The 12,058-nt window shown below is 47.0% G+C and overlaps 4 protein-coding genes across 5 annotated transcripts; 2 read left to right on the forward strand and 2 right to left on the reverse strand.

Moving 5' to 3' along the window:
* Positions 1–1,163: 1,163 nt before the first annotated feature.
* Positions 1,164–3,385, reverse strand: LOC132220673 (histone H2B type 2-E). The gene has a single exon (XM_059674032.1). It carries the CDS (start codon positions 3,326–3,328, stop codon positions 2,948–2,950), a length of 381 nt encoding a protein of 126 aa, XP_059530015.1. The 5' UTR covers positions 3,329–3,385; the 3' UTR covers positions 1,164–2,947.
* Positions 3,386–3,587: 202 nt separating this feature from the next.
* Positions 3,588–4,092, forward strand: LOC132220672 (histone H2A type 2-C). The gene has a single exon (XM_059674030.1). The coding sequence runs from the start codon at positions 3,650–3,652 to the stop codon at positions 4,037–4,039; it is 390 nt and encodes a 129-aa protein (XP_059530013.1). The 5' UTR covers positions 3,588–3,649; the 3' UTR covers positions 4,040–4,092.
* Positions 4,093–4,218: 126 nt separating this feature from the next.
* On the reverse strand, positions 4,219–4,964 carry LOC132220670 (histone H2A type 2-B). Its single transcript, XM_059674027.1, has one exon. The coding sequence runs from the start codon at positions 4,657–4,659 to the stop codon at positions 4,219–4,221; it is 441 nt and encodes a 146-aa protein (XP_059530010.1). The 5' UTR covers positions 4,660–4,964.
* Positions 4,965–10,421: 5,457 nt separating this feature from the next.
* Positions 10,422–11,673, forward strand: BOLA1 (bolA family member 1). Of its 2 annotated transcripts, none has more exons than XM_059674028.1 (2): positions 10,422–10,572; positions 10,930–11,673. In XM_059674028.1, exon 2 carries the CDS (start codon positions 10,938–10,940, stop codon positions 11,349–11,351), a length of 414 nt encoding a protein of 137 aa, XP_059530011.1. In that variant the 5' UTR covers positions 10,422–10,572; positions 10,930–10,937; the 3' UTR covers positions 11,352–11,673. The 2 variants fall into 2 exon arrangements, with proteins under 2 accessions (XP_059530011.1, XP_059530012.1); XM_059674029.1 differs by lacking the exon at positions 10,422–10,572 and adding an exon at positions 10,579–10,832.
* The last annotated feature ends 385 nt before the right edge of the window (positions 11,674–12,058 follow it).

Below are 12,058 nucleotides of genomic sequence, written 5' to 3' on the forward strand. Positions count from 1 at the left end.
TAAGGTTCTCTCTGTTAGTGAAGGGATTCCAGCTGATGAGCCCTACTACTGTGAGGACAAAGTAAACTGAATTGAGCTATGGCCTCTGGGATGGAGAACCAGAGCCCCCAATCCCATTCTCAAGGCCACCGCACCATAGATGTATATTCAGGGTACATCCTGGAGGGAATAAAGTAGGTGATATTTCTTTTGATTTTTATTTTAAAGCATACATATTCCCCTCCCTTCCCCCCACCCCCCAATCCAGAGAGGCCCAGGTTTTCAGTTAGTTACCTTACTTCCTCAAGGCCCTTAAACACAACGAGGAGTTTATTCTCTGGAGAGTGTCCAGGGAGAGTAAATGAGTCAGTATGTATAAAGGATTTTGAACATTGGCTGGAACATCTCTAGATGTTAGCTAAAATTTTGTAAGGACTTTATTTCTTCTATCTTCTTATTTTATAATGCTTCTTATTCGTGGTCATGTATTTTTCAATTACTAAGCATTAACAAAGTCCTCAGTGCACCTCTGAGCTAGAAGTGTGACTAATCCTATATAATAAAAGGGTAATATGCAAATTGACCCTAACAGCAGAACGACTGCTGGATGTCATTATGAGGCACACTGACTACCTCTTGGTGCCTTTCCCCAGCCATCAGGTACTGATCACCCAATGATGAACAGGGAACTAGAGGTGGGTGGCGGTGGGAGGTGGGACCAGCTTCAGACAGCTGGGGAAGATGGCCTTGATAGCAGGCCAGGCCTAGGGACCATATCCACGCATGAATTTCATGCACCAGACCTCTAGTCCTATATAATAAAAGCCTAATATGCAAATCGACCTAACAGCAGAACAACTGGTGGAACAACTGGTCACTATGCCACACCCTGACCACCAGGGGGCAGACACTCAAGGCAGGAGCTGCCCCTAGCCCACAGGCCCTAGGCCAGCCCTGCCCCCCTATCTCATCGCCCCGCCAGTCACCCCACTAATGGGTCCTGATCCCTGGCCAGGCCTAGGGACCCTACTCGTGCACAAATTTCATGCCCCAGGCCTCTAGTATCTTATAAATATTCATCCTTCAAGTCAGAGGTACCATCTTTTCCATAGACTCAGTAGTAGTTGTATATGCTACCTTCACTTAGTTAGAAAACATACCACAGATTTAAAAAAATACACACCTTAAATTGACTGGTAGCTTTATTAACAATACCATCTGCACCCATTTGAAAACACACATGTAGGAAACATAAGATTTATTCAGTGTATAATAATGTCTAGTGTCCATTTGGATTCATAAAACCCCTGCAATCGACTCCAGGACTCCTTAGCCAAAAGCAGAGTTGAATAATTGATCAGACCATCAGTGTATTTATCAGCAAAATCAAGGCTTGGACAGAAAGATTCAACTAAATAAAACTAAAATGCAACTGTCCTCACATCTGAGGGTACAATGGTGGACAACGTCAGCTGCATGCATGGCCAGTGGACCGATCACTTTGCTTCTCTCAATCGTGTTTATAAAAGGGTTATTAGCCTTGCATATCTTACAGGGTCTGTCTTACATGGTCTCCTAAAAAGCAAATGAGACTGGTAAGTGTAAATTAAAGCTCATCTCAGTGTGGAACAAAGGGCTAAAGTATGGGAGGGGGAGGCAGAGGGCATGGAGGGACAAAAAGAATCATAACAGGGGCCTCCTCCTAGCTGTTGCCCTGAGGTGTGACCACCAACAGATTTGGGAAACTCCACAAAACAGTTCCATTTTCATGTTTTCACATACAACTAATGGAAATGAACCACACCCATCCTTCCATGGAAATGATTAAGGGGTGTGATAAGAAAATTCAATAAATGTTAAGTACTTAAGTGTCCCTCCACTATGTGCCAGGCATTTAATAGTGCTGATGATATAACGGAAAGCCAGACCAACAAAGTGTGAAGGGCTTGAGAAAAACTATAACAAAATAAACAGATCCAATTTCTGATGGCTGCTAGGAGGAAGATAAAACCAGGAGGGACCAAGACAGAAAAGGAGGAAAAGTGCAAATTCTTGAGTGGGTGACTTGGAAAATGAGGTGTCTTTGAGCCTGGACCAAAATGACCAGTGCCTTGAAGTAACCTAAATTCAGATCTTTCTAAATGGGGGAGGAGGGTGGAGGGATTGAGCAAGAAAGAACTCATGGACAACAGTGCAGTGATTTTAGGGGAGGGGAAGAGTAGGGAGGATAAATGATAATTAAAAAAAGATAGTTTGGAAACAATATTAAATGTAAAAATTACCCACAAAAATGAGAATAGGGACTTCAAAGCCAAGTGAGCAGAGGAAACCAGAACCTATGAATTTCAGAACGGCGAGTAGTTTTGAATGTTAATGTAATCCACCCAGGAAGAGGAGACCCTGCGCCCGGGCTCTGCTCCAAGTGCTCAGAATCGCTGGTGTCCCCAGGCCACATCGCAGGGCAGAACTAGTTGCCGGCACCACCGCAGCTATCAGATTCTCGGGAAAATCCTTCAGGGTTGTGACGCAGTGTTCGAGGAACCTGGGCTCGGTCGTGTGCTGGTGTCCTTTCTTATGAAGATGGCAGAAGTCACTTCGTTTTAAAAAGCCGATGAAACATACCCGAGGCACCAGGCCACCAGTCCAGGGCCGGAGGGTGGGAGGAGCCGACTCTAACCTCATTTAGAACGGACTCCGGAAAACAAAGAGCACAGGAAGAGGTTAAAGACGCGCCCTCAATTCAAAGAGCAAAGCCTGTCACGGATCAGGAACCCAAAGCCAAAGGTTTGAAAAGCTACGTGTGCCAACCCCGTAACCCTTGCCAGGAAAACTTACTTTGGGGAAATAAACCGAAGGAAAATTAACGTACAGCTACAGCTCTTTCTGGTGATTAGGTGGGTGGCTCTTAAAAGAGCCTTTGGAGTCAAGCAGCTGGCTACTCCGAGGAGCGCCGCGTCCCGGACGGGACTCACTTGGAGCTGGTGTACTTGGTGACGGCCTTGGTGCCCTCGGACACGGCGTGCTTGGCCAGCTCGCCGGGCAGCAGCAGGCGCACGGCCGTCTGGATCTCCCGGGACGTGATGGTGGAGCGCTTGTTGTAATGCGCCAGGCGCGACGCCTCGCCGGCGATGCGCTCGAAGATGTCGTTGACGAAGGAGTTCATGATGCCCATGGCCTTGGACGAGATGCCGGTGTCGGGGTGCACCTGCTTGAGCACCTTGTACACGTAGATGGAGTAGCTCTCCTTGCGGCTGCGCTTGCGCTTCTTGCCATCCTTCTTCTGGGCTTTGGTAACAGCCTTCTTCGAGCCCTTCTTGGGCGCGGGAGCGGATTTTGCGGGCTCCGGCATTGCAGCAAAGCACTACAAGGGTTAGCTGGAAAAAGAAGTGAGGCGCTGGGCGGGCCTGAGCCTTTTATAACCACCGTATGCAAATTACGGCTTCAGAAGTCTCTCGTTTCCATTGGGCCACGTAGGAACCCAGTAATAAAATCGTGACAACACCAACTCTTGATCTTATTGGTCATTCCTGGAGCCCGTTTAGGACCAATGAAAAATGCGCTCCTGACCCCACCCCTAGGAAAGCTTATAAAGGCTTTCTACTTGTTTACCTTTCAATCCTGCTCCGCTGCGACATTCTGAGGTTGGGGAGCTTTCATCTCATTTGTAGTCATGTCTGGTCGCGGGAAACAAGGAGGCAAAGCTCGCGCTAAGGCCAAGTCCCGCTCGTCCCGCGCCGGTCTCCAGTTCCCGGTGGGGCGTGTGCACCGGCTGCTGCGCAAGGGCAACTACGCCGAGCGGGTGGGAGCCGGCGCGCCCGTCTACATGGCGGCGGTGCTGGAGTACCTGACCGCCGAGATCCTGGAGCTGGCGGGCAACGCGGCCCGAGACAACAAGAAGACGCGCATCATCCCCCGTCACCTGCAGCTGGCCATCCGCAACGACGAGGAGCTCAACAAGCTGCTGGGCAAGGTGACCATCGCCCAGGGCGGCGTCTTGCCCAACATCCAGGCTGTTCTGTTACCAAAGAAAACCGAAAGCCACAAGGCCAAAAGCAAATGAATGCTGGCAAAAGACTAAACCAAAGACCAAAGGCTCTTTTTAGAGCCACCCAAGCTTTCAAAAAAAAAGAGCTAATGCGCTGTTTTGTGGTCAGCCCTTGATTTGACACTTTGTTGGCTCTCAAAAGAGCCTTTGGCGGGGGGGTGGGGGAGTGGGACGGGTTGTGTCAAGCGTTTTAATTACTTGTTTTTGCCAGGCTTATGACTCTCCGTTTTCTTGGGCAACAAGACGGCCTGGATATTGGGTAAGACACCGCCCTGGGCAATGGTAACACCCCCAAGTAACTTGTTGAGCTCTTCGTCATTTCTCACGGCCAGTTGCAAATGGCGGGGGATGATGCGCGTCTTCTTGTTGTCTCGGGCCGCGTTGCCCGCCAGCTCCAGGATCTCGGCGGTCAGATACTCCAGCACCGCCGCCATGTACACCGGCGCGCCGGCCCCCACCCGCTCGGCGTAGTTGCCCTTGCGCAGCAGCCGGTGCACGCGGCCCACCGGGAACTGCAGGCCCGCGCGGGACGAGCGCGACTTGGCCTTAGCGCGGGCCTTGCCTCCCTGTTTTCCGCGTCCGGACATCACGGCCAAAAAAGAAAAAAAAAAAAACCAGCAAGACTGTTTTACCATGAAAAGGATGTGGAAAGAATTACCAATTTGATTTAATTTATAAGAGCTGTCGGGAGGGGGTGAAGGGAGGAAGTTTGATTGGCAAAGACGGGGGCCTATCAAACAGCCAGTAGGAAAGCAGAGAAAGCAGACCTTCCGGTCGCGTCCGGCACTAACAGGAAATGACGGGCTTCGCCACTACCTACCAATCGCTGTGGATGATATTAAAGTCCCTGGTTTGCATGCCTGGATTTTTAAAGAGACAAGGTTTTCAAATAAAGTGTTGTCTTGTTTTTCCGAGTGGCACTTTCTCCAGTTTAGGTAAATAAATGGTGGCAAAAAAAAAAACAATGATGGTAGTTTTCCGCAGGTTTGTTTGTTTAGAGCTGAAAGGGAAATCCCAAGAAGGACCCCAAAACGACTGCGGGGGGGCCTCAAGCATTTACTCCCACTCAGGGGCACGGGATTATGAAGCCTTTTATCTCCTTGAGCCCTAACTTACCCTCAAAGTCCTGCCGATTCTGTCTCCTCAGTGCCAAACTCCCCTAAAGAATATATACTAAAAAAAAGAAAAGAAAATGTACTAGGGCGGCTTCCTTTCTCCAATTGAGTCCCTGTTAGCAATGTGGCTTGACCCGCCCCCACCGTCCTCCGCTGCGCGGAATCCGCAGTGACTCAGGGCTACAACGGATTGATCTTCCTCCTCATGACCTTCAGGCGGCGTCCGATACCACCTTCAAACTTGCTCCCTGGGCTTTCAACATGTCCTCCGGCTTTCTTTATCCTGCATCTGTTCCTCTGCCCAGCCCTGAATCGGGGTGTGCATCCAGGCTCTGCCTCCCTCCCCACCCTTTCCATTGTTCACTCGTCCCGAAGTCTTACCCATCTCCATGCTTTCGATGAACATCCAAATTTGTTGCAGGAACTCCAAGCCTTATACCAAACTGCTCACTGGATATTTCAACCTATTTGTTCCAAATACTGCACCTGTACAAATGCCTACCCTCACCCTCTTCTCTGTTGTTTTCCTGAATTGCACCAACAATCTTGCAGGCACGTAAGCCAGAATCTACTCCTCCCTGCATCTCAACGGCATATCCTGCTACTTCCTTGACATCTCTTCAGCCTTTCCCTCCACACTACTCTTGAATGCTCATTATCCTCTCTGAGATCAGCAGCAGCCCCTACAGATTCATTTGTAGATTCCTAGTCCTCCATCTGTCTTTTATAAAAAATCTTTCCTGAAAGTTCTGTTTCTTCCTCCTCAGTTCCCCATCTCTGGGAGTTCTACATCCTGCACACCATTTTCACCTTTTCCTGAGTATCCCATCAGGACATAAGATAGAATGCTCTAGAGCAGTGGTTCTCAACCTTCCTAATGCCGCGACAGTTCCTCATGATGTGGTGACCCCCAATCATAAAATTATTTTTGTTGCTACTTCATAACTGTAATTTTGCTACTGTTATGAATTGTAATGTAAATATCTGATATGCAGGATGTATTTTCATTGTTACAAATTGAACATAATTAAAGCATAGTGATTAATTATGCTTTAATTAACATAATTCAAGCATAGTGATTAATCACAAAAACAATATGTAATTATATATGTTTTCCGATGGTCTTAGGCGACCCCTGTGAAAGGGTCGTTTGACCCCCAAACGGGTCACGACCCACAGGTTAAGAACCGCTGCTCTAGAAAAAAGAATCAACAAATTCTATTCCTTGAGACCTTTTCTGATGTTCTATTTTATCTTCACCTTTATTCAACCAATATTTATAGAGTACATGCTACCTATCAGGCTATGGGTATACAGAATACAGACTAGTACAAAGAACTCTGTAATAAGATGCCTCTAGAAAATGGAAGAATTCTGAACTCTGGAAGTTAAATTAGCTAATATTGGCTATCTATAGAGATTCCCTCTGGTAAGAATGCTGGTATATATCTGTGAAACACCAAATTCAATTAAATGTGATGGGACTATTTCCTCAATAACAGAATATAACTGAAGATAATTCTAACCCAATCCATTACATCATTTCAGAAGATGCATGTGGTAATAGGAAGATCTGGCCCACCAAGAGTCAAAACAGGGCAATTACAGTAGAAATGGTTGTTTCTGAGTATATGTCTGCTAGACACAAAGGCTTGGGCTGTTACAGAAGGGACCCTAGTTGTGAAAGGATGAAATATTTCTGAACTCTATCTAACTCTTAGCTCAGATTCCGTGCTCAATTAACAATTTTCTGATTAGTCTATTTGAAGATGAAAATAGGAGGCTGAGAATGGGAGAGCCAGTTATGGGAAAATACATCTATCTCTAGAAGTTACATTTGCATATTGAACAGTCATAAATTTCTTATGTATTTTGTTAGTGTGAGTCTCTCCCCAAAGAGCTAATCAACTCTAGAAGTTCTCATAGTTTCAAATTTTCAGATAGTGGGGACTCCCCCACACACAACTCCGGCACCCAGAAAGGCCCTGATTGGGAGACAAACTGACTTCCCCTCTCTGAGTTCTGATGTGTGTTTTTTGTGTGTGTTTTTTTTTACTTCTATCACAGTGACCCTGTGCTGATAGGGAAAAAGGAAAAGAGATTATACTTAACTCTTATTTTGTGAAAAATCCTATGCTGGGACCTACCTAGGAAGTATATATAATTGTTTATTTCACAAATAAGGAGTTAAAGGACTTGCCATAAATCACACAGCCACTTACTAAGACATGATTAGAACCTAGGTCTGCCTGAGTCAAAGACTGTGCTCTTTACCACTTCATTCACACTGCTTCACTAACTAGATGTTAGGCTAAGGGACTACTTCACCTACCCAGCACTGCTTTCTTCCTCTGTTAGAGTGAGAGATAAACAATACTTCAGATTCCATCCAGCTATAAAACTGTATTAGATAAGTCTAGATAGGCCAATATCCTTCAAATTATCCCAGGCTCAATTATCATCTATTGCTCCCCAGAGGTCCTTTCCCAACATCCTTACAAGAGCTATTAAAAAATAAAACAGAGCAGGCCATTTATAAAAGTAGTACAGCATCACAGACAAACAGGCCGGATCTTGTTTCCTTAGCACCTCTGGGATTTCGAATCAACGGCAGCTGAGTTCCCTCCCAAGCAATCTAGTTAATCAAACATTTATTTTGCACTTTAGCTCCATCCCACCATTCAACCATAGTCCTCTCCCTTCACCTTTCCCTCCGCCTCACCCCACCACCACCCAGCCTCCTACGTACTGAGCTGGTCACATTCAGAGCAGCAAGGCCTTTCCACTGCCATTGTCCATAGCTTCCTCTGGCTAGAATGCTTCATCCTCTTGACCTGCAAAATCCTCCCCATCCCCCAGTTTCAGCCCAGATATTATCACCTCTTCCTTCGTGAGGCCTTTCCTACTCCTACACACACAGCCTCAGTATACCCTCATCTCTTTGTTCACATCCTGGTGACGGCACCACTCTGTTCTGTGCTTTGACACTGGTCTCATTTCCTTTCCATGACCACCTCAAGGGAGAGACCATGTCTTGATCTTTGAATCGGGGGTCCTTAATTCCCTCTACCTGACCCTTAATAGGGTAGTTAAATGTTTTTGGCACGATTATATAAAACAATACTCAGAGAATTGGTGTCATCATTTCTAAAATAGTTCTCTTTAGTCAACAACCACGCTCCAAATGCCCACTATAAATAATAGAGTGTAGTGGCCAGAGTGATGGAAGATATAATAGGAGCCTGTCAATTAACTGAAAATAATATATACTAGTACCTACCATAACAGAGTGGTTAGAATAAATTACAATAAGTGTAAAGAACCTGATGCAGAGCCTAGAGCCTGAGAGGCTCAGTGCTGGATTAGGAGGAAGAATAGCTTACTGGTTAATAGCCCAAATTCTACAGCCTGACCCGGTTAGGAACAGACCTGGCACCAACAAAGCAGGGGCATCCTGAAAATTCTTCCAATGAATTTGGAATTTCAAAAATAAACACTGGAGCCTGGCCAGTGTGGCTCAGTGATTGAGCATTGACCTATATGAACCAGGAAATCACAGTTCTATTCCCCATCACAGCACATACCCCGGTTGTGGGCTCAATCCCCTGTAGAGGGCATGGAGGAGGCAGCTGATCAATGAGTCTCGCTCATCATTGATGTTTCTATCTCTCTCTTCCTTTCCCTCCCTCTCTGTAATCAACAAAAACATATATTTTAAAAACAAATAAACACTGGATTTATCCTATGACCCAACAATTCCACCCTGGATAATGCCAAACAGAAATGAACGTTTGCATCCAACAAAAAGCATGTACAAGAATGTACAAGCATGTACAAGTATATTCATAGAACTGCAATACTACACAACAATAAAAATTAACAAATTAAATCACTGCCACACACATAGATGAATCTAACAGACAATGTTGAGCAAAAAAACAACACAAATGAATTCGTACTATGTGATTCTATTTACATGACTTTCAAAAACCGACAAAACTAGTCTATGGCGAGAGAGGGGTTAAACTAACAACTACTATGACAGGATGATATTGACTTCCCAGAGCCTTCCAAGGTGCTGGAAATTTTCTGTACCTTGATATGTGTGTATTTACGTATAAATTTAAGCGGTACACTTAAGATTTATAAATTCCCCATGTGAAAATCATATGCCAATAAGCACAAATTAATTTTTTTCTAGTGAACAAATATTGAAGTAATCATGGTGGGGGAAGGATGAGTATTTTGTTGGCCATCCCAACCCTCATGTTACAGATTAGTGTTTACTGTTGTTTTGTTTTCATTACACATAAGGTGACCACCATAATATCTAGGTGCTTAAAGCCTCTAAAAATCTTAATGTGGCCATGATAAACCTTCACTAAATGGTAGGTATTATTATGATTGTTTTTACTAGAAATAAAAACTCTAGGTGGCCCTATAGAGCTTGCCCCTTGCAATGCTTTATCTTTGCAAGAGGAATAATAATGTCAGCCTTCTCTATTCATACATTATTTCACTCATCCATTCAGTAAATTTTATTGAACACCCAAGTATGCCACAGCATCTAGAACAGTGATGGTGAACCTACGACACGCCTGTCAGAGGTGACACGCGAACTCATTTTTTTGGTTGATTTTTCTTTGTTAAATGGCATTTAAATATATAAAATAAATATCAAAAATATAAGTCTTTGTTTGACTATGGTTGCAAATATCAAAAAATTTCTGTATGTGACACGGCACCAGAGTTAAGTTAGGGTTTTTCAAAATGCTGACACGCCGAGCTCAAAAGGTTCGCCATCACTGATCTAGAATGTAGTGAACACATTCCCTCTGCCTAGATTTCTCTTTCCACAGGGTTAATTCCCTCATCATTCAAAGTTTTCTCAGTGCCCCTAAGTCTGGATGGCATGCCTCGTTGGCATTATGACAGTTAGCAATTGTCCGCTCGCTTGTCCATCTTCCCCAGTGTTCTGTAAACTCCTTGAGAACAGGGTCTGCTTTGTTCCACAACCTGCCTAACTGTTCTGGAGGACAATAATTATGTGTCCAATAAATGGGAGTTCTCTTTTCTTGTACGTAAAATCAAGGAGTTGGGCTACATGTTTGGCAATAAAATGTATTGAATAATTCCAATCCCAACTGAGCAGGGATTTCTTGATTTTTATTGGATTGTTTGTTTGTTTGCTTTTGTTCTTGGTGGAAGGGGGTTGCATTCCTCTGCTGAAGAACCTCCGATGACCTCACGAGTCTGGGGAATCAGACTACAATTCCCGTGAGCCCTCGGGGCATCACGTAGCACCGGCCTGGTCCACTATCGCGCAGTGAGGACTCCATTTCCCAGCGTGCCTCACTCAGGACCAGAGGAAGCCTAGAACGCCAGGACTCGGGTCTCTGAACCGAAACTGCTGTAGCCAAGGCTGAGCGGAAGGTAGAAAGGGCCCAGCCTAGGGTGCAGAGGGGACGCTGGCCCAGCCGAAAGCCCGGCGTTGCACATACCGGCTTTGGCAACCTCCGTCCCAGTCCTGTTAACCCCCGAATGAACGAACGTACCTGGCGCGCGGGCCTCCTCTAATCCTCGCGTGGCCGACCACCGCCAAACCCCCGACGTCACCCACAGGAAAGGGGCGGGGCCTCGGGGCCGGGCCTCCAGGCGGGTTTCCTGCAGCTGCGGGCGGTGGGCTCGGGCCGGTGGGGGTGGGGGTGCGGGTGCGGGTGGGAGGGTGGAGGGATGCGGCTCTCCTCGGGCGGGAGCCCTGACCCGCCCTGCTGTGGCCTTTGTCTCCAGGGTGACGGATGCTGAGTGGACAGCTGGTCAGGCGCCTGTTCTCCATGGCCGGCCGCGTCTGTCTGTCCCGCAGCAGCGCGGGACCCGGGGCCGTAGGTCCCGTCGAAGCCGTCATCCGCACGAAGTTGGAGCAGGCCCTGAACCCGGAAGTACTGGAACTGCGTAACGAGAGCGGCGGCCACGCGGTCCCACCGGGCAGCGAGACACACTTCCGCGTGGCGGTGGTGAGCTCTCGCTTCGAGGGGCTGAGCCCCCTGCAGCGGCACCGGCTGGTCCACGCTGCTCTGGCCGAGGAGCTCGCCGGGCCCGTCCATGCGCTGGCCATACAGGCGCGGACCCCTGCCCAGTGGAGAGAGAACCCTCAGCTGGACGTGAGCCCCCCCTGCCTGGGTGGGAGCAAGAAAACTCGAGGAATCCCCTGAGCCCCAGAAAGCGAGGGCCGGGATCTGAATGGGGTGGGTGAGAGTAAGCTACGGGGGCCTTCTTTCCTTCAGTCCAGTCCAGTATTTGTAAGGGAGGAGGGTCGCCGGCCCCTCAGACAACCCGCCCGTACATTGCCCTCTGGAGGCAGCACCTCCTTTCAGATCAAAGCTAACCCAAGGAGAGAGCAGAATCACTCATGACTGCTTTTGCCCTGGACTCTTCAGGAGAAGCTGCCCGGTCGCTTTATGTTAAACTGTGACTAAGGAACTACAGATCTGATGAGCAGAAATAATCCTATACATTAAAAGAGAAAGTATCCTAGGAGGTGTGTTGCTGTGTTGTTAATTGCACATTGAATCGGTGCCACAGATGTTCTTGAGAGAAGAAAGATACCCGAAGCGCAGGGTAGTTAGGGAGGGCTTCATGGGGGAAGTGACGTAGTTGGATATTTAAAGAAAAGCACGGAAAGGAAAGGTGTTGCAGGCAAGGGGAAGAGCCCCCACGAAGGCATAGAAACTAGACCGGGCAGGGACCAATTGGCCAGCACAGGATGTAAACCTCGCATTTTCTTTATCCACTTATCTGTTAGCGGGCATTTAGGTTGTTTCCACATCTTAGCTGTTGTAAATAGTGCTCCCAGATTCTGATTTCAGTTCTTTCAGTTAAGTACCCTGAAGTGGGACTGCTGCGTTATATGGTAGCTCTA

The sequence above is a fragment of the Myotis daubentonii genome, chromosome 18, assembly GCF_963259705.1.
Source record: "Myotis daubentonii chromosome 18, mMyoDau2.1, whole genome shotgun sequence".
Classification (NCBI taxonomy): Eukaryota; Metazoa; Chordata; class Mammalia; order Chiroptera; family Vespertilionidae; genus Myotis; species Myotis daubentonii.